Genomic DNA, 24,192 nt, shown 5'->3' with positions numbered 1-24,192 from the left:
ATAATATTAATCATATGTTCAAAGGAACTGTGACCCCACCAGAAAAGGCTCAATACAAGTGCAATCAAATTTCAAATATATCCCAGTAAAAGCAGACCTATTAACAACAGTGTTGAGGCAAAATTTTAGAGAGGCAGGAGTTTTAAAAACAAAAAAGAGAAATGAAAGAATGTCTCATCACTGCCCAACGATAGGGTATTTCTGCTTTTCACATGCTAACACAAGCCAGTGCGGAAGTTAGATTTAGGGTCAACCCAATGCTTTCAGCTACCCAGGGAGAAAACGTTAAGTTATCCCCCTCCTACAGGAAAGTTGTACCTGTAAATCACCAACAGGTCAATTAACATTTTGCTTTTTCTGTTACAGGTGGTGTAAAAAGAGGTTTTAGAGAAAAACCACTATTCTTGGCAGCGAGAACACTGGCTCCCAGCACTACTGGTTAAGAGCATATGAGCTATGGAGACAGAGCTCAGTTCTACAACTATTAACACTTGTACCTTCAGATACTCAGTGGTACCAATGCAGGTTCCTGTGTTAGGCACACTATGTTCAGCAGTGAGAATCCATGCTCTTCCCTCTTCTTTCTCAATGAAAATGCTCCAGCCAGCCTCTGACAGGGGATCCTGAAATGCATGCCCTTAGCCCTGGCCTCACCATCTTATTCCCAACCCCCATCCCTCTGGCCAGAGGTCCTTCTTCAATCCAAGCCTAAGCCCAGTTCCTTTCTAGTGTGCCTCAATAAATACATTCCTAAATGTGAAATCTAGGAAATCTAAGCCTTCCTGAGTATGCCCAATTACTAAAACAGAGAAAATGAATACCCTAAGAAAATAAAGCTAAACTTCTGAAAAATCCTGTCCTATCCCAGGACCTTCGAGAAATAAGCCAATACGATAACAGATTAGGCTTCTTGTGGCAATCAGTAATATCAAACAAAACAGCCCTCTAGAACATAACCCAACCAACCAGCGGCTCACAGGGAGCCATACCGAGCACGGGGCACTTCTTTTCTGGAAGCAGCAGGTGCTTCAAATGACAGCGAAGAGGCAATCACAGTTTCTCCAGCCGCTAACAAGAAACCCTGTAGTGAAGGAGGTTTTCAAAGCACCCACCTTGTTGAGGACATCTCGCTGGCAGCCGAGATAAAGATTGGGAAGAATTCGGGTTGGCCCAATATTGGCAACAGGTAGGCAAGGCTGAGAAATGCAGGTAGGGACTAGAGCAGATTTTCCTTCACAGAGGCCAGGGAAACAACGGGAGAACTCCGCAAACCCACCTAAGAATAAACATCATAGAATTATGCCATATACAAAGATAAAAATCAGCCATCAGGGGAACTGCTCAAACAAAAAGGTTTAAAACCAGGGGCGCCCAGCTGGCTCACTCAGTTAAATGTCTGCCTTTGGCTCAGGTGGTGATCTGGGTTCAAGCCCTGCACTGGGCTCCCTGCTCAGCAGGGAGTCTTTTTCTCCCTCTGCCTGTTCCCCGCCCCCCCCAACCCCGTCATTTTCTCTCTCTCTCTGACAAATGAATAAATAAAATAAAAATCTTAAAAAAAAAAAAAGAAAAAAAACAAAAGCAAATCCCACAGATGCAGGTGGGTACCCCTGCGCACACACTCCCGTCCGCAGGTACCAGCCGCTAGGTATGGGACACAGCCCGGCACCGAGCCTTGGCTTCTGGGGCCACAAGAGGGGGTGCGGCCCTGAGGACACTGAGGGCTCCTCTCCTCCTCTCCATCTCCCACATTACATATCCTGTATTTCCTCCCTGTTCCCCATCCCCCAAAGGAATGCTTTTCTGTGGAACTTAAAGAGAATTTAAAATAAGTAGCAAATAACCAAGCCAAGACAAATATTCACAGGAGCAAAATGAGGATATTAAAAAAAAAAAAAAAAGTGAACTGAAGCCAGATGTTATTTCTTCAAAATAAAACTAATCAAGTTAAAAATTCTTCCTAGAATTAACTTAAAATCTTCCTGCTATACAGGTTGTTTCATTTCAAAGGTATCACAAACATACACACCCCTCTTCTTGCAAATATTCTCCACAGCAAGCCCTTGAAATTCCTGGACAGTGAATCAAGGTGTTCCCATAATCACCCTGGATTCCTGGGCTCCGTGGTTCATTTTGCTCAGCACTATGAAGAAGTGGTGACAGACCCTAACTGCTTAGGGGACATGAAGGACTTGTGCCAAGATTCCCAGACCCAGGAGAATCCTGTTTCTCCTAGTCCAGTCCTTACAATGATCTGCTCTATGACCTTCATTAAGACACAATCTTGCCGTTTCATAACGGAGCCACAGGAGACACATTCACCTCCTCTGGAAAAGAAAAAATGAGCAAGGTCTTCTCTGGGTTCTCCAATCTAAATATTCCTTGCTATCCATATCCAGACCCAGAACCTAAAGATTCTGAGAAATTTTCAGAGAAATCCTCTGCAGCCAAACCCTCACTACTTGCTAAGTTCAAAATCAGGAAGCAAAGAGATTTGGATCACAGGAAATACTTGTATATTTTTAGTACCATTCAATTAAAAAAATTACCATGTTATTAGAAGTCAAGGAAACCCTCACTTTTACCTCTTTAATCAAGCCTTAAACAAGATACTAAATTCTCTTTTTAATATTTATCTCCGGATCCTTGAGTTATAGTCTGCTAATCTTCAGCCCACTTGCAGAAGCTAATACAAAATGTGCCCTCAAAACCTGCACATGCACAGAGAGCTGGGAGATGTCATCCCTTACTGTCCCCGGTGGTCATATGGACTCCTGTGTCTGTTGTCAGTGGCTCCACGCTGAAGCAAGTGAGGGTGGCAGGAAATCAGTGACAAGTCTGCCTCCTCCAAAATGCTGAAGTCTGCATCACTAGCCTCCCACCTAAGTGCGCGGCGCTTTCTCGCCAGCAGTGTGCTTACCGAGGTGCTTAAGAAATAACCCAATGGCAAGAGCAGATGGTTCCATTACAGAACCCTCCAATTCCTTCAGGTGGCAGACACAGCCCTCAGGGCGTGTCCTCGTACAGGTTCGTGGCTTCACCGCCTGCCATTTCCAAGCATGACCTCCAGCCACACAGGAGCCGCTGTGATTTCACACTCCAGCGCTATTCTCCCATCCAGGGAATAACACCGCCACTGCCAGGCCCTATGCACACACACTCGGCAAACCACAGACAAGCCCCATGATCGAGGCTGCGGCGGAGCTGAGCTCAGATACAGTGGGACCTGGCCTCACCTGGGGGGGCCTTCCTCCACCCTCCGTCTGCAGCTAATTATTCAGCTACGTCTTGTTAGGATTCACTGGAGACACAAAGGGAACAAAGCAGTGCTTCTCAGGGTGCATTTCCTAAAGTGTGCTCCCCAGCACTGGGATCCTGCAGGGAGCAGAGGGGACACTGGCCCAAACAGTCAGAGAAATGCCGCACACCCTGTCCCTGGGAGAGTCACAGCACACACTAGCATTATTAAAGGCTCCAAAAGGTATCTCAAAAAAAATGAGTTTAATTTAACTCAAGTCAGTTTGGGAAACTTGCTTGTCCCCGGCCATTTCACCCCCTAAACTCTATTAATAGCTAGGGCAACTCCCACATAAAGAAATGCTAGCCTAGGGCCAGTGCAAGTATGGGGACGGAGTACGTGCAGAACTCCTACACTCATGACATAACCCACGGGCAACCTCAAGAAAGGGGTCAGCCGTTAATGGCCTTGTATATGAGGGTCACTGATTAGGACTTGTAATTTTCTTCCTATTAGTGTTCTGTCCCTTCTCAGTCTAGTTGCACAATAGTTATATTCAAGGTGAGGTATGGTTTTTTTTCCCTCCAAGTATTTCTTATAACAGTAAGTGTTAAAGGGTCTTACCATTCTTTGCCCATCTCACACCTACCCACCACAATAACTGATAGGCTCTATTTTGATTAGAATTTAATTTATTTTGATTACTAAATTAATGAATATTTATTCTATTAATAAATTAATTTATCAATAAATTATCAATTTTTAAAAAAGATTTTATTTATTTATTTGACAGAGAGAGATCACAAGTAGACAGAGAAGCAGGCAGAAAGAGAGGAAGGGAAGCAGGCCCCCTGCTGAGCAGAGAGCCTGATGTGGGACTCGATCCCAGGACCCTGAGATCATGACCTGAGCCAAAGGCAGCGGCTTAACCCACTGAGCCACCCAGGTGCCCCAAATTATCAATTTTTAATCATATTTAAATGATAAATATTTAATATTTAAATTTAATATTTAATAATTAAATACCAATATTTAATTGGTAAATAAATTTATCGATTTATTAATCGATAAATTAATATTTATTAATAAATTTCTTTGGGTTACAATTTAATGAGTTTAAATGTTAGCTTCTTCTAACTTCTGTGGTTCTGGTGTTTCTATAGGGAACTGTTCTCACATTTTTTCCCTATTCTGGCTCCAAAATATTTCATGGACTGGTGTCTCATTTAAATCCAACAGAACCATATTTCAGTAAACCCTCTCAGAGAAAAAGAGGAAACTCCATTTGAATTCCATTTTAAATTTATAAGTAGTCAGACATACAAATAATACAAGTAATCAAAGAATTACCTAACATTTACTAAGTGACATATATTGCTCTAAGCACTTACAAGTAGTTATTCAATCTTTATAACTAGGAGGCAGCTGCTGTTACTATTCCCATTCTACAGCTAGGAAAACAGTTTCAAAAGACACAAGGTAACAACTGGTAGAACTAGGATATGAGCCCCAGCAGCCTGGCCCTAGAGGGCCAGTCAATCGTTGTGCTATAGATCCTCTCCAAATACTACAGGATTAACTCTTAGGATGCAGGTACAGCCTTGCTGATTTCTTTAGGGCCCTGCATGGTACGCCTGGTGACCTAGGTCTCAATACCAGGCTAAAAACAGCCATGGGCCTCTCCCAAACTGATGGCAAAGCCTCACTTCCCCAAAGCCATATATGGTTCAAAAGCTTCAATGAGGGAAAAAAAGGGAAAGCAGTCTGACATGACTAGAGACACAAGAGACTCTCAATGCTCTCATTTCACACGTAACCAAGAACAGAGCTGACAGCTGAACTAGTTAAGATAGAAACAGTCACTGGTTTGTTCGTGATCACAGTGTGCAAGATGGTGGGGAAGCTGAAGCTGTCCTGAGGACTTCCAGGCCATCCTCCACAATGCAGCTCTCAGAGGGGATACAATTTGGCAACAATCACCAGCATCCGACAGCCTGGGCTGTTTGAGGTCAGCTTTATCACTAATTACTACCATGATCCTAAATCAGTTACCTTGGGAGGTGGGGTGGGGGACTCTCAAACATGAGCATGGCTCTAGAAAATTCTAAGAGAACAGAAATAAATGAAAGCAAGAAACCTGTTTTTAACCTCAAAACAAAACCAAAAAGCCAAACAAAACAGCAATAACACACTGTAGGACACATTATAAAATAAAAAGAAACTTCTTTTTTACATATCTTTTCAGCTGATCTCAGGCACAAACCCGAAGAACCTTAAAATATTTAACAGATTTTGTTGAAATCAGAGCACTCATTTAGTGCTCAGTCTGGACTGAAATGTCCCAAACTATGGCTGCTAGTCACTTCCAGAAAACACTACCTCAGCCAAAGAGTACATTTTCCCTGATCTTTATCTAAGACAATGTTCCACTCTGCTAACACCCTCCTTCATTGACAGTTTTTTCCATTCACTGACCTTTCATTCATTGTTGTACTCTAGTGACCCCAGTTTCATTTCATTAATTAACAACAGATGAGACACTGCCTGATTTCCCCGAACTCTTGAAAAACTATCTGTGGCCTCATCAGCCACTCAGTTTTGAAATATGTCTAAAATGCCCTTCTCCCTCTTACAAACCAGACTTAACAAGAAAAGTATAATTCATCTGTGCAAACTTTGTTACAGATGGCTGACAGATACAGACCCGTCATCATCTCTGCCCTGTCATAACCCTCCCCGATCCCCCAGACTCTGTGTTAGACTGCCTGACAAGAACACACAGCATCAGTTCACGATCTGCTTGTGCTGAAAATCTTTTTAAATACTTTTAAGGTTGGCCAAGGATTTAACTCACTATCCAATCTCACCACGTTTCTCCTCTCCCTAGATTTTATGGTCTTTACCATCTGGGAATGGAGAAAACACAGTCATGTAACCCCGACGAGCTTCCCAAAGATAGACCTGAATCTAGGAATGGTGGTAACCACGCTCCCCCTTAGGCTGAAGCATTTGCTTCCAAGAGGAAGACGTGTGCGCAGACACGCCTGGCCCGCAGAGAAATGCGGACAAGGGGACGGGCAGGGAGGCATGCAGACCCCTCTGGCCTCCACAGATTTGAACAGACAGGCAGACAAAGTACAATCTCTGTTAGTCTTCCACAAATCCAACCAGTAGAATGCTCATTTATAAATACACACATATATATTACTTTGAACAGAGAAAATGTTTAGTATAAAGACATTCATAACTTATATAGTATTTTATTTTCATTCAGCCAAGAAAAACTTCCTTCAGAGCACCACCTTAACAATTCTAATCACAAATACCATTTTCTGTAAAAGCCAATGTGAACCACCATTTAATTTTGGGGGGAAAAATCTGCCAAGTAAAATACATTTAACAATTCTACTAAACAATCCCAATCAGTCACTCTTTTCTCTCTGCCCTTACAACCAGTTATAAATCACCGTGATTTTTCTTAAAAAAGAATATTTGTAATAAACAAAAGTAGCCTTTTACTACAGCTTAGTGATGTGAAATAAAGGCTCAAGTCTCAAATTCTAAAAGCGGATTCCCTAGTCTTTTAGTCAAAGTAGAGATACATGCCATCTTCCTTTCCTTTAGAGACAGCTCTCTGTAGGGAGAGACACAGGACCTCTCCAACAGGTGGCTGGTCCTCAGAGCTCCCTCCGCCCCCCAGAGCCGAGCAGAGCAGGAAAAGGAGCTAAGAGCTACTCCCTCCCACATGGTGGGGGGAATTCCACAGCTCTATACAAAAGTATTACTTATACCAAGCTCAATTTTATGAGAGATGTACTTCTAAACAGTCAATGCAAATCAATTTTTCATATTAAATCATTTTCACATAGTTTATATGGTTTCATACTTTTTAAATAGAGTTCTCGTGTAGTTTAACCATTGTAAGACAAAGACTCCCTTTTCATGACATAATACAAGCCATTCACTTACCTCTCCCAGAGTGCATGTGAAGGATTTAAGTACCCCCCACCTGTACAGAACAGTTCTCTCCATCCTGAAAATAATACCTGCTACTGTGCTATTAGGAGACAATCCTAATATTAAACACTAAATTGCTGACACTGTATTTCAATTGTTGAGACGTTATTTCACAACAGATGGACATTTCACTTCACAATGAAGCGACTGATTCGGGCAACTCTGTCTCTAGCTGCTCACAAACAACTCAAGTGTGGTTACAATGCTTCCAGGTCAGCGGACTGTCCACATGGAGAGTTGAAACTAGCTAAAGAAAATGAAACAAAAATGAGGGCGCCATAATGTCACGCCCCTGGTGGAAGCAAACGGACAAAAGTAACGGTAGGACAGGCTGGTCTCGAAGCCAGGCCACACGTTTGACAGACCGTCTCTGGGAGGGGAGAGAGCATGGCAGATTTTCCTCAACAACTTCAGCAACATTCCATCTTTGTCTTTCTCAGCCAATCTCCACTGAACAATGCTGATGAAAAAAAAAATCCCTAATAACAGAAGGCATTAACTGCAAGGTCCTATTCCATCTGCTCTGTAGCGACCAGAGCACAGACTAACAGGAAAGTGGACAAGCAGAACTTCTGCAGAGACTATGCAGGAAGCCAGACAAGTAGCCTCGGTCTCATAAAATGTGCCCCGTAAATGACATCTCCAAAATAGCTCGCTCTGTACTAATCAACTCTCTCACCTGGTGCAGTCAGGGGATGAGAAATCCTATCTAATCTAATTTGTGGATTAATACAGTTATCACCTAGACAACAAAACAGCTTTTAAATTTTCAAAGTACTAGCATTAAAAAAAACCACCACATACTATAATAATCTAATTTCTTGTGATTCAGAATGTCTAGATCTTGTTATCCCTCAAGATAACTTTATCTGCATCAGTTAGCAAAATCCAGAAGTGTTGTTCAGTAAAGAATTCTCAGAAGATGTAGGGTGATAGCTATTTTACTGATCTTGGCAGTTGGCAATATGGAGCTACACCCAGAAACTCCTCCTCTTAAAACACCCAGAAAACACAGCTAGGACCCTGAATAAAAGCCCTCAAACAAAGATTATTTTAAAGAATGCAACCAAAAGAACCAAATGAAAGGAATATGGTCAGAATCCACAAGGAGATCTGTAAGAGGGGAGCCAGATTCACAGAGGCAGCCCCTACTGGTCCTGCAGTAAAATGTGAAGACAGGGCCAAGTGAGCAGGGTCCGGGGGCTTCCCGAGAAGAAAGGACTTAGGAGGACCCTACTGCCTTCAGCATGGAAGGGGAGGTTATTAAAGAGACCACATTTGCTCATTTCACCTGAAAACCAAAGATTTCCAAGCTTGTCCCATTTGATGTCCCAAAATCCAACCTAACACTTTCAACTCCCTTTGATCATTTTCCTGAAAGATTAACATTTAAAATAAAGCCAAAGCCAACATCTCCCTCTCTTTCCTTCCACATCCCCATCCATGGTCACCCCATCTTCTCAGTTCAGCCAAACTGTTTTGCAAAGATGTTTGGCAACATTCAGTTGCTGTGCCGAACACACTGACTCCCCCCCCCCCTTATTTAAAGACTTTATTTATTTGAGAGAGAAAGAGCACAAGCAGGGGGAGAGGCAGCGGGAAAAGCAGACTCCCCCCTGAGCAGGGATCCCAATGTGGGGCTCAATCCTGGGACTCTGGGATCATGACATAAGCCAAAGGCAGAAGCTCAACCAGCTGAGCCACCCAGGCGCCCCACACGGACTTTCCTTTATGTCCCTTCGATCTGCCCTGCCTTCCCATTCTTCTGCCGCCCTCTGCTCCAGGACCTTTATCCCTCACTCTTAGATAAACTCCGTAACACCTCTCTCTGGTCCACTTGTCCTTCTCCCCACTCATGTCCTCTGCTGCCAGATTAAGCATCGTAAAATAAAGTTTTGATGTGGTCTCTGCTCTCAATACTGACTCAATACCGAATAAAATACAAAATTGTGAGCCAGACATTCAAGACCCTTCCTAATCTCAATCCACCGTCCAACCTGATTTTCCATGCCACCGCCTTCCATGGAAAAGGAAAATTGGTCTTCTGTTTTCCTAACACACTGTGTTTTCCAATCTTGGGCCTTTGGCAATTTGGTGTCTCCCCCAATCCATTTTATTATTTCCTTCCAAACCATAGGCAAGCACAAGCCATACCTCTTCTACAGAAGGATATTCCAAAGATTTTTTACCATAACCAATAAAATACATTTTACATCAAAACCTTCTCAACACAAGATGACTCCAGTCACAGCCACAGACACCTGGGGCTCTGGAGAACCGGCCAGGGGTCACAGGTCAGTGCTGGGGGCCAGGTCCCAGAAACAAATTTCACAACACTATCTTCCCTTCCTGAGTTACTCTGACAGTTTCAATATTCTTCTGTTGCATTAAAGAAAAAAAAAAGTCTCTCCAGGACACCTGTGTGGCTCAGTTGGTCAAGCAACCGACTCTTGATTTCGGCTCATGCCAGGATCTCAGCGTCCCCGGATCAAGCCCTACGTCCAGCTCCATGCTCTGTGGGGAATCTGCTGGAGGATTCTCACTCTCCCTTCTCCCTCTGCCCCTCCCCTCTACTTGCATGCACGCTGTCTCTCTCTAAAATAAATAAATAAACTTTAAAAAAAAACAAAATACAAAACTTTCCTGACCAGCCTATCTATACATAATCTTGCCAACTTAGAACTTCCCTAAAATTTATGGCAACCATCCAGCAGAGTACTTGCCACTGACTTGGTAACTGTGAATTATCTTTGTGAGTGTGTTTTGTGACCTCTATTTCTCCAGCTAGAATACATTGTGAACTGCTTGTGGGTAAGAATTAGGTCTCACCCTCATTTGTACTCCCCTCAACATTTAGCACAGTGCTTGGCACACAACTGAAATTCAATAAATGTTTACTGAATCCTTCCTTGTTACAATGAATAGCTGTTGACAGACACAAGTCTTGTATATTTTTGGTGTTCAAAAGGATTTCCTGATTCCATTCAAAGCCCAAAACTATGTTGGCATGGGTGGGGGCCCAGAGTCTGCTTCCTATTCCTAGACCACAATGCCCTAGAACACTCTCAGGGTGAGAGCGGCAGCACAAGACAAGAAAAACATTTTTCTGCGACTAAAGAAAAAAAAGTAGAATCCGTGAGTGCTACTTTGGTCATGGAAAAGCAGCACTGAATCCTCACTGAGCTCCTGCCACACCCAATCTTTTTTTTTTTTATTTTTATTTTTTTTTTTTATTTTTTATAAACATATATTTTTTATATACATATATTTTTATCCCCAGGTCTGTGAATCACCAGGTTTACACACTTCACAGCACTCACCAAATCACATACCCTCCCCAATGTCCATAATCCCACCCCCTTCTCCCCAACCCCCTCCCCCCGGCAACCCTCAGTTTGTTTTGTGAGATTAAGAGTCATTTATGGTTTGTCTCCCTCCCAATCCCATCTTGTTTCATTTATTCTTCTACCCACTTAAGCCTCCATGTTGCATCACCACTTCCTCATATCAGGGAGATCATATGATAGTTGTCTTTCTCTGCTTGACTTATTTCGCTAAGCATGATACGCTCTAGTTCCATCCACGTTGTTGCAAATGGCAAGATTTCATTTCTTTTGATGGCTGCATAGTATTCCATTGTGTATATATACCACATCTTCTTGATCCATTCATCTGTTGATGGACATCTAGGTTCTTTCCATAGTTTGGCTATTGTGGACATTGCTGCTATAAACATTCGGGTGCATGTGCCCCTTTGGATCACTACATTTGTATCTTTAGGGTAAATACCCAATAGTGCAATTGCTGGGTCATAGGGCAGTTCTATTTTCAACATTTTGAGGAACCTCCATGCTGTTTTCCAGAGTGGCTGCACCAGCTTGCATTCCCACCAACAGTGTAGGAGGGTTCCCCTTTCTCCGCATCCTCGCCAGCATCTGTCATTTCCTGACTTGTTGATTTTAGCCATTCTGACTGGTGTGAGGTGATATCTCATTGTGGTTTTGATTTGTATTTCCCTGATGCCGAGTGATATGGAGCACTTTTTCATGTGTCTGTTCGCCATCTGGATGTCTTCTTTGCAGAAATGTCTGTTCATGTCTTCTGCCCATTTCTTGATTGGATTATTTGTTCTTTGGGTGTTGAGTTTGCTAAGTTCTTTATAGATTCTGGACACTAGTCCTTTATCTGATATGTCGTTTGCAAATATCTTCTCCCATTCTGTCAGTTGTCTTTTGATTTTGTTAACTGTTTCCTTTGCTGTGCAAAAGCTTTTGATCTTGATGAAATCCCAGTAGTTCATTTTTTCCCTTGCTTCCCTTGCCTTTTGCGTTGTTCCTAGGAAGATGTTGCTGCGGCAGAGGTCGAAGAGGTTGCTGCCCGTGTTCTCCTCAAGGATTTTGATGGATTCCTTTCGTACATTGAGGTCCTTCATCCATTTTGAGTCTATTTTTGTGTGTGGTGTAAGGAAATGGTCCAATTTCATTTTTCTGCATGTGGCTGTCCAATTTTCCCAGCACCATTTATTGAAAAGGCTGTCTTTTTTCCATTGGACATTCTTTTTTTTTTTTTTTTTTTTTTTTTAAAGATTTTATTTATTTATTTGACAGAGAGAAATCACAAGTGGGCAGAGAGGCAGAGAGAGAGAGGAGGAAGCAGGCTCCCTGCTGAGCAGAGAGAGCCCGATGCGGGACTCGATCCCAGGACCCCGAGATCATGACCTGAGCCGAAGGCAGCGGCTTAACCCACTGAGCCACCCAGGCGCCCCTCCATTGGACATTCTTTCCTGCTTTGTCGAAGATTAGTTGACCATAGATTTGAGGGTCTATTTCTGGGCTCTCTATTCTGTTCCATTGATCTATGTGTCTGTTTTTGTGCCAGTACCATGCTGTCTTGATGATGACAGCTTTGTAATAGAGCTTGAAGTCCGGAATTGTGATGCCACCAACGTTGGCTTTCTTTTTCAATATCCCTTTGGCTATTCGAGGTCTTTTCTGGTTCCATATAAATTTTAGAATTATTTGTTCCATTTCTTTGAAAAAGATGGATGGTACTTTGATAGGAATTGCATTAAATGTGTAGATTGCTTTAGGTAGCATAGACATTTTCACAATATTTATTCTTCCAATCCAGGAGCATGGAACATTTTTCCATTTCTTTGTGTCTTCCTCAATTTCTTTCATGAGTACTTTATAGTTTTCTGAGTATAGATTCTGTGTCTCTTTGGTTAGGTTTATTCCTAGGTATCTTATGGTTTTGGATGCAATTGTAAATGGGATTGACTCCTTAATATCTCTTTCTTCTGTCTTGCTCTTGGTGTAGAGTGCCACACCCAATCTTAAGCGTGCTGAGGATTTCACATGAAAGGTGGAGAGAGAAAATGTTTTCAGATGTCCCTAAGTGGCTCAGAAGTCCATATGACCTGAAGAGCCCAGTAATACTCCCAGGGCTCAGGGAATCTGGGCACATTCCTCAGGAAACTGATCAGACCAATTTCAATTAGGACGCAGATGAGGATGAAGGGGCTGCCTGACAGGTCTATAGTGATCATCAGTGAAATGAGGTTATTTATCAAGAGATAACTATGAGTCAGAGGAAAAAGGGCTATTAGTCTGGTCGCTGGGGAATGACTCCTAAAAATCAAATTTGACTAACTTGTACACTGTCCATGAATCACCATACAACTCCTCTCTCGGGCCTTTCTACATGAAGCTCAAAGCTTTCTGGTCTAAGCCCGTAGCAGGCTTTCCCATAAACTACTTCTGTGTATTCTTTTCTTCTCTATCCACAATCCTCTTCGGCCGTCTGCACAGCCTCCCCGGAGACCTCATAAAGCAGGCAGGAAAAAGGGGCTACCTGTTCAGTCAACCAAACAACTTGAGACCACTGGAATCATCTGTAGGTTCAACGAAACACTTAATGAGCACCTACCGTGAGCAGGACACAGGTAATGGGGGAGTGGTGACCAAAACAGAGGCCCTCTCTGGAATGGACAGTGCAATGGACAAACGTCAACCAAATAATTAGATGTATTAACTAATTAGAGGTAGGTGGTCAAAGGAGTGTGTGTAACAAAGAAAACCAACTTTGCCTGGTAGCTAGGGAAGGCCTGACGATGACACTGAATCCAGCAGGAGACAAAGGGTGAGTGAGTGGAGGACACAAGGAGAGGGCCTCTGTGAAGGCCCAGGACACTGCTGCCACAGGCCTGCAGCAACCAGGAGGAGGCGCACAGAAGTGAAATGAACTGAGGCTAGAGAGGTAGGCAGAAGCCAGCCATTCTAGGGCCTTGTGAGTCTGAAGGATTTGGGAATTGATCCGAAAAGCCAACGACGCGTATTAGGCCAGGGAGTTATATAATCTGGATTACATTAAAATATAAAATAAAAATACCACTTTGGCTCCAGAGTGAGTAATGGATTGTAGGTGGCAAGGCAGAAGGTAGGAGAAGCGCAGTGAAGAGGCTCCTGGGGCCCCCGGAGTAGGGGAGATGCTCTCGGCTTGACTCGGCTGCTGGCAGGAGAGGAGGCGAGCAGGCACCCTGAGAACTCAGCAGACAGACCTGGGGACTGGGAGGCGGCAGGGGCTGCAGTCCAATTCTTGACAGCTCACAGATTTGTCCTTCTGGTTTAAAGGGCTTGCATAATTTGACTTCATTTCTTTTCAATGGCCACTTTTCCTCTTCGCAAATAAATCCACTCTAGTCCCCCCACTGCCCCCTAAAATCAAAGTTCAGTCCTGACACTCCGAATCGTGTTTCTCCCCCAGTCTAAATGCCCAGGCCCATTCCCCTCCAAATCGTACTCATCCTCCAAAGTCCGGTTAGAATCCCAGTGCCGTAACCGAATCCTCCCAACCTCTGCTGATGATACCCCATCACACCGCGAGTCCACGTCAGACATGCTTCCCCAAACTGGTGGCTAGGTTCTTCAAGGGCAAGGCCCAGCCTTTTGCTTTTCTGGTGGCTCAGCCCAGGGCCCAACCACAAAAGTGCCCATGAAGCCCTGAGAGGTGGACTGGATGAAAGAAGTCCTGGGCCTAGTGCTTCTCCAGAACCACAGGTGACACGACCAGGGCAAGGCTAAGGCCATTGTGGTCATCGAGGCTGCTGTCCCCTGGCTCATGCAGACGATCAAGATGAGGAAACAAGGAAACATCTGCAATCTGGCTTGCGGGCCGTCTTTAAAAAAGACCTAGCCACAGCTGTGACTTCAGCACCGGGAGCCGGGGGCAGTGACATAAACCAGCTCACAACACTGGCAGGCAGCGGCCAGAGAGAGACGATCCAGGCAGCGGGGCCTCAGGCCAGCTGGGGCTTGGGCGCACAGCCGCCAGCGAGCAAGACGGCACCGGTGTTTGGTCTGCTTTCAGGGGCTTTCAGTCTCTGCAGCTTTTTAAACCCAAGAACAGCAACTCCGGGGCAACTTAGTACTTTTACTGAAACCCATCCATTTCCATCTCCTTTACCAACTACTGCAGGATTTGAAATGGGATGACTGAAGAGGCCCCTCTCTAGACAATAGGACAGAAATGTCAAACTGGGTCACAGAACTCATGGTAACAATAGCACGCACCGTAAAACCTGTCACCAGCAAGACAGGGCTCTACCCTACTTTCCATTAGGAAAGACAGTGAGTCCACTAAACCAAAGCCATATCTTTATTATACAGATCTACTGACTGAATCTAGGTCTCTGTTACATTGAAAAAGTGTAGTCAAATATATTTTTACTCCCTCCTGGTTCTAATGAGACTAGAAAATCTAACACAAAACAAAGAAATGTGTACTTGGCCTTTAACCACTGCAAACATTAACCTAAGACCTTAGCTGTCTTCCGAGACAAAATGTTTGTAAAAGCCCTTAGCATTTTACTGACACTGTACCTAATAATAAATGCTTAATAAATGGTATCTTCTATCATTATTCAGAACTACCCTTCAGCATAGAACAGAGGAGTTAGACTTTTATGTGGGGATCACCCTGGCTAAAATAATGTAATGTTTTTAAAAAGTTTTATAAACGGTATATTTTCATACACTGCATCATTCCATAAAATGTGGAAGTAAGGACTCTGAAATCCACAAAGAGTCCGAGAAAGGGCTACCATGAAAAGTGCCTTCAGTCCAGCCTCCTGATGAAATTCCACAAGACTCTGGAATTACTGCTGATATGGGCCTTGGGCCCGTGGTGGGAGTGAGCTTGGGAGAGTCACTCAGGGCTGGGTTATTTTCCTTGTCTGTAAATGGAAGGACTGGAGTCTGTGATTCACGTGTGCTGTTTTGCTGGAGGGTTGGTTATCCTGTGTCTCATCAGAGGACAGAAATGAGTGCTGCAGAGTTAATTACTGTGTGGGTCCCTTTTGCTTTTACTCAGAATCACAGCAGTGAGTAAAGAGAAGGAAATAACAAGCATTTCTCATCTTTAGGTTGATCTTTATTTCTATGAACAACCCATCTATTCTCTTTTCTCTATGTTAGCTAGAAATTAAAGTCCAAGTTCGGTATTTCTCCTTTTCTCTTCTAGATTTATGATCAGTCTGGTGCCCTCAGAAATACAACAGACAGGGCACCTGGGTGGCTCAGTGGATTAAGCCTCTGCCTTCAGCTCAGGTCATGATCTCAGGGTCCTGGGATGGAGCCCCACATCAGAATCTCTGCTCAGCAGGGAGCCTGCTTCCCCCACACACACCACCCCTCTGCCTGCTTACTAGTGATCTCTCTGTGTCAAAAACTTTAAAAAAGGAGGGGACACAATAGACAAAGGCAAGTAGAATAAAATGATACATGGTGAATGAGGCCAAGAAACAGGATTATTTTTTAAAGAGAACAAGTTTTCTGACCATTACCAAGACAAAAAAAGTTGATCAGTAAGTCAATGGTGGCAACTATTTGTTTTCTAACTCAGAAGGATAACAGCTTTTAAGGGAAGACAGCCACTACAGAGACTCCACGGGCATCATCCAAGCCAATCCTCACAACCAGGACCCTCCATGATGGTCATTTTTGTGAAACAAATGTTTATGACACCCATTCTGTCACTCCATTCATTCAAATTCTTTGCCTTGTTTTCACAGATGGCTGTGGGAGCATACACGCATTTTTAAACTGCTTATTAAATAACGGATTTCACAACTGCAAAAAAAATGGAAAAGATGGTTTTGCCATCACCTATACAACAATGATGATGGAGAACGTCCCAAAGGGATCCAAATTCATTCTTTCTTATCAGATGAGGCTGCTACTGGTAATTAAACCCTTTACTCATCTGGGGGTAGAATGATGCTATGCTTTGGCTCGGCTTGATTATTAGGAGACTTCCTAATGGCTAAACAGAACAGTCAATTTATATTCACCTTTAAGAATTTATAGAAATTATCACAACCATCTCAGTTTATATGGTTTCACAGACTTGTATCTTCCTATGAGTAGAGTGAGATCTCTAGAGCTATTAGCTTTTTATCAACACTCATTATTTAAGGATCAAATAAAGATACACACTATTTCATCATGGTATTTTTATTAGCTTTTAAAATCATGTTTAAATCTACTTAAATAGATAGAAACATTTTCATATTAGATACTTTTCCCATAACAGCTATATGTTTGCTCTGACTGAATATACTTTGTAAATCATTTATTTCAAAACAATCTCAAGTTTTCACTACACTTTCAGATTAGTTCCATCACTGTTTAATACAATCACTTATATTCTACACTAATAGAATAAATCACATGAAATAGAAATGGGACAAACCTACATGTAAGCTAATTTATACATCAAATATTTACTGAGAACTTAAGAAGTTCTGGGCCTTGTCAGGGAACACAAAGATGAAAACGACATAGACCTCAGGTGGAAAAAGAGAATCTAATAGGGGAGTTAGGCTAATAAATGAAAAACGATAATATAAGATTTAAAGAATATTTTAAGATAATAATGAAATATAGTATATGGCTACCAAATTAATCTTGGGAATACTGACTGGCTTAGACGAGGGGAAAATTGGTCAGGCAAGGGTCAAGGTGCCAGGCTGAGGAGGCCTGCAGATGAGGCCAGTATAGGCAGAGTTCATTGCAGAACCAGGGTCCAAGTTTCAGGACTTGAAGCCTTAGTAAAATGGTCTCCCCAATAAGCAGCTGCCCAAGTGACTTAAGAGAACCCCTTTCACCTGAAAGAAACAAGTTTAAGGGATGCCTGGGTGGCTCAGTCGGTTAAGCATCTCCCTTTGGCTTGGGGCACCATCCCAGGTTCCTGAGATCAAGCCCTGCATCGGGCTCCTTGCTCAGTGGGGAGCCTGCTTCTCCCTCTCTTTCTGCCTGCCACTCTCCCTGCTTGTGCTCTCTCTGTCAAATAAATAAATATATCCAATCTTTAAAGAAACAATATTGTTTAATATTGTTTAAAACATTATTGTTTTAAAAAAACAATAGGCTAGCCCCATCCCCAAACAGGACCTGTTCCATATTAAGGAATTAAGCCCATTCCAGTAGAGCTTCCTTCAGTAACCTTGCCTTTCTTTATGTCCCAACAACAAGGTCCTATGGGTAGGTGTGGGTCGCCACTTGTTGGAGGGAGAAGCTCATTAAAACACTTCTTCTGGGGCGCCTGGGTGGCTCAGTGGGTTAAGCCTCTGCCTTCGACTCAGGTCATGATCTCAGGGTCCTAGGATCAAGCCCCACAGCAGGGAGCTTGCTTCCCTCTCTCTCTCTCTGCCTGCTCTCTGCCTACTTGTGATCTCTGTCAAATAAATAAATAAATCTTTTTCAAAGATAAAAAAAATAAACACTTCTATCAGTTCCCTGAGGATGTCTTTTTGTTCCCCTTCTCTAAAGCCATTTTTTTTCCCAGGCAAGATGGCCCTGAGAATGGAAATGGAATTTGGACCACAATCCTTTACTTCCATATCTAATGGCCATAAAAACCATCTCACATCTGATACTTTCTTCCCAAATAATCTCAGAGTAGCTGACAGCTCTAAACCCATGGAGAAAGCACCTCGAAGAAGTCACCGCATCTCTGTTATGAGGCTGACCACCATCTCCAACTGCTGAAACCAACAGGGGCAGTTGGCAGGGGAAGCAGTCTCCAGTTACCCTGTCACTGTCTGTAGCACCTGCGAGAAGCCTGCAGGCTTTTCCAGTTATGTCCCTCCCGCCAACAAAATACTGAAGAAGCATCCGTCATTATGTCCACAACCCTGAACATCCCAAGCAACTGGACCTTGACAACAAAACGGGCTGCCAAGAAAGGACAGAGGAGCTTCCCTGGCATTCTCTTCCACTTACCGCTCTTCTGCCTACTCCGAGGAACAGACTCACTACCGCAGGGAATTTCCAGTTAGTCAGGGGCTTCTAGGTGGCTGGGAGGCTTTCAACCACCCAGAACCCTCACTTAGGTATCGTAAGAGATCTGGCTGCTCAGAAACTCCCAAACAAGGCAATTCAATTTAGTCCCTGAAGCCACCTCCTAAACTAAAAGATACACAGGATTCTGGGGTGTGGACCAGGATATGGTGCCATCAGTACATTCAGTGTGGTTCTTGGTGCTGCCAGGATGGACTCTCATTCAGACCCAGGCAACCCAAGCCCCAGGCAACCCAGGCAGCACCTCCTGTACGACATGGGAATGTCAGGGTGTTCTGACTCCGTGTGTCATTCCACATGTCAATCCACTGCCGGCCCAATCTAGCCGCAGACTGAAAGCTTTCTCCTCCTTGTCCAAGGAGTGCTCCTCCCAAAGTGACGCAAGGCTGGTAAGAACCTTCCCAGGGAACTAAGGAGTGCTCTTTGTTAAAGCGGGGAAAGAGTATTCAAGGAACTAACCCCCCTGTGCTAGAAACTCAGCAGGAGCTCACTCCTGTGGGAGTGTCTGCTCAGCCAAGCTGTCGAGTCAGAGCCCCCCACAGGGAAAGTGTCTCAAACAAGAGGGAGGTGGGACAGTCACTTTGCCATGAAGCACATCTTGGTGGATCCTCTTTAAGAAAAATCCTGGTCCTATTAATAGCATGCCAAGGTAAAGTCCTCACTGTGCCTACAAGAAGCACAAAAGGAGTTCTTAAACTCACCAGATCAGTTTAGTGGAACTCCAGTAAAAGTTGTGTTCACCACAGCACAATCCCAGAAAAAGAGCGCGCCTATCAACAAGAAACCAAGCCTGATACTCTAATTCTCAGTCACAGAACTCCAAAAACTTCTAGGTGTCTTGGCTTTTTCCCCAGGATGCTAACAGAAAGACCAGGAAGCATCAGAGCGAGAGCAAAAGGTGTGGCAGCAGATGCTCAGGAGACAGGAAACCAAGCCTGCTTTCTGAGACCTGAAGCAAAAGCTGACTAGCTAGAACTGGAGACTCAGAAATCTTATCTGAACTTTCACAGAGATGAAGTATTAACACACCAACACCTGATTAATCCGATTCTCTGAAAACTGAAACGTTTACACTTCTAAAATCAAATGCCAATGACATCAAGTTCACAGTACCCTCCTTACAACAAAAGACTGAGGTGTGAAAATGATAGTATCAACTATATTTTGTTTTCTTAGGTCACATTTTTAAAAGCCCTCTTGCCTTCCATGGTAGCAGAATCTGCAGGACACAGCAGCTTTGTGTTAAAGGTCACTGTGCATTGTCACACTGTATTCCCCACCTGTGAGCAAAGGATGAACACTGCTTTGGAATTCAGTAAAATGGAACTCGCTCTTAAAATACTTCTTCCCAGGTACTTTATAAAATCATTTGCTTAGTCTTTGCAAACGGAGATCTTTTTCAGTTGTAAAAACAAAATGGTAATACACAATTAAGTGAGCTTTAAACTGTCTCCCTAATCACTAGAAGAAATAGTTTATACACATTCTCCCTGTCATTGCTCATAATACGTCTGAGAATGGTTAGCTGATCTGCTGGAGTCCCCATAACTCTGTTTAATAAGAATTTGACACCATGACACTGGTCTGGTTCTTGCCACCGGGGTGGGAAACCAAGAGCAGGAGCTGAGAGGTAGAGCGTTTCGTGTCTGCAGATCCCAGATGAATGGAAAAATCCCCGTGAGAAGCAGCACACAGATCTATGTGACATTTCTAGCTAACAAATCCCAAATGAAGAGGCATGTGAGCTAAGTGACAAACACACAGACTATTGTGGAAGAATGGTGTGTCCATTAGAACCTATAAATAAGTCCACTTCCCCAGGATACTCGCAGCTGCGATGACCTGCTGTGAAACGCTGCTTACCGGGGCGCTCTGCAAGATACAAAGTCCGCTCAAGTCTGCCACCAGCCTTACCGGCAAGCAGGTGAACGGAGCTGAAGCTCTTCTCCAGTTTACCCAGAAGTACAGTGAGAAAGCAGTCTGAAGACAGAGAGGCAACATCTTGGGAGCTCTGGTCGTAAACTACAACCCTCTGACCGCAGTCGATATCAACCTGCAGGGCAAATGTGAGGCTGTTAGGAAGGAAGCTGCAAGAGTAATCCTGGAGGCCAGCAGCGGCCTCACCCACCACTTTCAGGTGATAATCTGAATAAAAAGGACATGCAGTCAACGGACTGGATAAACCTAGCATACAAATGGTTTAAATGCTTGTCTACACATCTACACAGAAATAGCATCAGTTTTGCTTTTAAAAGTTAACTTTTAAAAGCAAAGATTACAGATTAACTTTTAAAAGCAAAACTGATGCTATTTCTGTGTAGATGTGCTCGAATCTCCTTGGTTTAAAATCTTAAACGCTATAAAAGACTAAAATTCATAAAACAAAATAATATGCAAAATAAACCACCAATCCTTCAATTAAAGAAACATTTTAAAAGGTTTCTACTTAACAAATCAGCTGTTTAGTAAAATTAAAACATGAACCCATTTTTATTTCTGAAGAAAAGAAATAGCTTTACCTATCACAAGGATGACATTTTGGAATCCCAAAAACAACCTTCGTTGAAGATAAATTATATCTCTAAATCCTGAACAATGGTACCTTCCCTCCCCACAAATAAACAGCACTTCTAATATAACTAGTTTCCATTTTCTTCCAAGGCACTTGAAAAGAATGATTTCCTTTCAGTAAATCTGTAGATAACACAGAATAATATTTATAGTAATTACTGATACATATACTATAAATTATCATATATTAAGTTACTAATAATTAATATCACATTATCAACTGTTACTACTTATTAGTGTTTAAAATTTTTTTTAAAGTTTAGCAAACCATTAATAGGAAAACACAGCCCTTGACCAAATTAAAACAAATTATCCTTTCTGTATAGTTTAGAAATATTCTTAAATGTGACTGTGTGGTTAGTAAATCACTTTGAGGTATCCCTAAGGTACCAAAGTTTAAAAAGCAACGAAAACTTCCTCAAATTACTTTTCCCCTTAAAAGCGAGACCTTGTTTTAAAATTCTTCCTCATTCAGGGTATCTGTTTTAAAAAGAAAGAAAGAAAGCACTTACCTTCTGTTTTGCCGAATGCTGGATGAGCTCTGTAATTAACACTTTGTCCTGTTGCAACCTTCGCTTCATAAGCTTGGAGCAGTTGATATTAATGGCTTCCAAAATGTGGGATGTATTGTACTCCACAAATGGCCGGCTATCAATTAGCAGCACTTTCTCTGTTCCACTTTCCAGCAGAGCCACCAGCCTCTCAGTAACAATTTGAGTTCCAGTCATCTCATGGGCCATGACAACAATAAGTCTTCTTTTCCCACCTCCTTCTTTAATTTGCCACGATGATGTAATGGTGGTGTGCTCAAAGGCTCAGCCACTCCATTGTCCTACAAATGTATGAGGTCAGGCTGGTGGTGACTGGCAAAAGGAGAGTTAAACCCATTTTCAGCAAGAGCCCTCCAAGTGAATGTCCCTTTCTCTTTCCCCCGTTGATGTGCTCTTGCAAAAAGCACTCTCCACAAAGCAGCCCCTCACATTTGATTCATAAAGAGATGACTGGAATAACCATCCACAACAAAAGATGCTCTGGGGCGGCCAGTGCATTACATCATTCTTTACCTTTGCTCCTCGCTCCAACAGCTTTACACTGGGCTGAAAATCCTACATGAAGAGAGAAAGACAGACAGAAAACAGAACACAGGGTCAAAGAAAGAGAAAGAGCATCAGATTAGCGAGAGCATATGATTCATAATATTTACTCCATTAATCTAATTCCATACTTGATGCACTGCTTCACTTGAACAAACAAAAAGAACAAACAGGCATGGCTTCGGAAAACCTACTGATGATAATTCACTTTTATATCAAAACATAAAAACTCAAAGAAGACAAGAGAAGACATAATCATGAATTATAGTGACCTGGGGCCCAGAACGACATGCTTGTAGCATGAGACTGACAGAGCTATAAAAAGCTACTTGCAGTAATATTTTTTTCCAAATGGGGCTCCTCCATTTTATTTGCTTATTTCTTGAAAAGAGCACAGAACAATAACAGTCTACAATACAACCCGGTAAGCAAGCCCACACTATCAAGACAAAAAAATCTTTTCTGATGGCCTGAGAACGGCATGTGAACACACGTACACTCACACACACATGCACCAGGCACCACAGCAGCCCCTGTAAATGGCCCTTAGGAAAACTTTCCATACATTTCAGCTGCCTTTTAAGGAAGAGAAGGAGCAAAAATGGCCGATATCCCTGTCATACCAACTGCTGAGCTCACTGCTGGGGGCCTGGGATGTACCCAGCTCCAACCAAGGCAGTCTCACAGCTATGGCCCTGGTCAGTCCATCGCCCCATACCTTGACCCTTCACAGGCTTACCCCTCATTTTCTTGCACCTCATTCTTCAATGAAGCATTGACTCTTGGCCTTAGAAACTCTCACATCTTCACCTGGGGCACCAGGTCAACAACTACACAGCAAACACGCAGAACCCTTAGCACCTGACCCAGTGCTTTCCTCCTCTTGCCAAACTCCCACAAGTGACCACCTCCTCACGGACACTGGTGGCAGTTTTGTGCCCAGAGCTCGGATCTCACCCTGACCTTCAGCACTGTCAGATTCCTAGCTCCCTGGCCCATCTCCGCTCACAAGCCACCCTCTGCTACATCTCACTAGAAGCCCACTGCTGGCATTCACCTTCTACAAGGGAAGCTATGCAATGGCAGAGATTTTATCTCCTATCTCCATAGTGCTTTGCAGAGAAGATACTCAATTCACGGTGTTGTAAGGAAAATCCTCCACAAATGATTTAAAATACAGAATAAATATCTAGTTAACAGATTTCCGATCAGGATAGCAAAACCCTCAAACATCACTGGATCCTGTTCCCCTAATGTCAGACTTACAGATGAGGAGCTGGAGCAGGGAGAAGTACAGGGAGGATACCAAGAGGAGTAGCCCTGCCACTTGTTACTCAACTCTGGAAAATCATGTAACGTCTCCAGCCCACGTGCTCCTCATCTATAAACTGTAGCTACAATGCAGGTCTTGTCTCCTCACAAAGTCTGTTCGGAGGACAAAATTATCCAAGTTATCTAAAGGCAGTAAAAATGCAACTACTTATGTAGAAAAAGGAGGGAAACTGCTCTGAAGATCCCAATGGCGGCCAGAGCTGCCTTACATCCGGAATCTACCAGACCTCATTCAGCAGATCAGCGCAGGGGCAATTCCGCCCTCCTGTGTCATCCAGCCTCACCCAAGCCGTGGCCTCCCTCTCCGTCAGAGCAGACTAACACGGAGTTAGAAGGCCCCTGAGAAATCCTCTCTCCCGGCCCCTCGCACCTGACAAGTCAGCTCCACAGAACACACCGCTTGGCCGTTTCTTGTCTTCATTATATTAATGTATTTTTAGTATAGCTGACTGGCAACGAGGTACAAAAATCATCTCTATCTTCAACGAAGAAACTAAAACAAAGAATCTGTACAGTGAACCAATGAAGATACTCTGGCAGAGTGCCTACAAGGATGCAGCTTCGAACCGAGTCCCCACCGCTC

General features: G+C 43.3%; 1 protein-coding gene across 10 annotated transcripts in view; it reads right to left on the bottom strand.

Annotated features, from left to right (window-relative positions):
- Positions 1-24,192, bottom strand: part of DUSP16 (dual specificity phosphatase 16) — an 80,726-nt gene that overhangs the window by 20,638 nt on the left and 35,896 nt on the right. For 4 of the 10 annotated variants that reach the window (XM_059186048.1, XM_059186052.1, XM_059186051.1 and 1 more), the window contains 3 exons: positions 21,696-22,289; positions 20,476-20,665; positions 1,113-1,276 (listed from right to left, as the gene is read on the bottom strand). In XM_059186048.1, the coding sequence (XP_059042031.1) occupies positions 1,113-1,276; positions 20,476-20,665; positions 21,696-21,923 (582 nt within the window). In that variant the 5' untranslated portion in view covers positions 21,924-22,289. The remainder of the gene's footprint in view (positions 1-1,112; positions 1,277-20,475; positions 20,666-21,695; positions 22,290-24,192) is intronic. The other 6 variants (XM_059186054.1, XM_059186056.1, XM_059186053.1 and 3 more) reach the window with 4 other exon arrangements.

Source organism: Mustela lutreola, chromosome 8 (genome assembly GCF_030435805.1).
Source record: "Mustela lutreola isolate mMusLut2 chromosome 8, mMusLut2.pri, whole genome shotgun sequence".
Classification (NCBI taxonomy): Eukaryota; Metazoa; Chordata; class Mammalia; order Carnivora; family Mustelidae; genus Mustela; species Mustela lutreola.
Note: the sequence above shows the minus strand (reverse complement) of the source record. Positions and strands in the feature narration are given on the sequence as shown.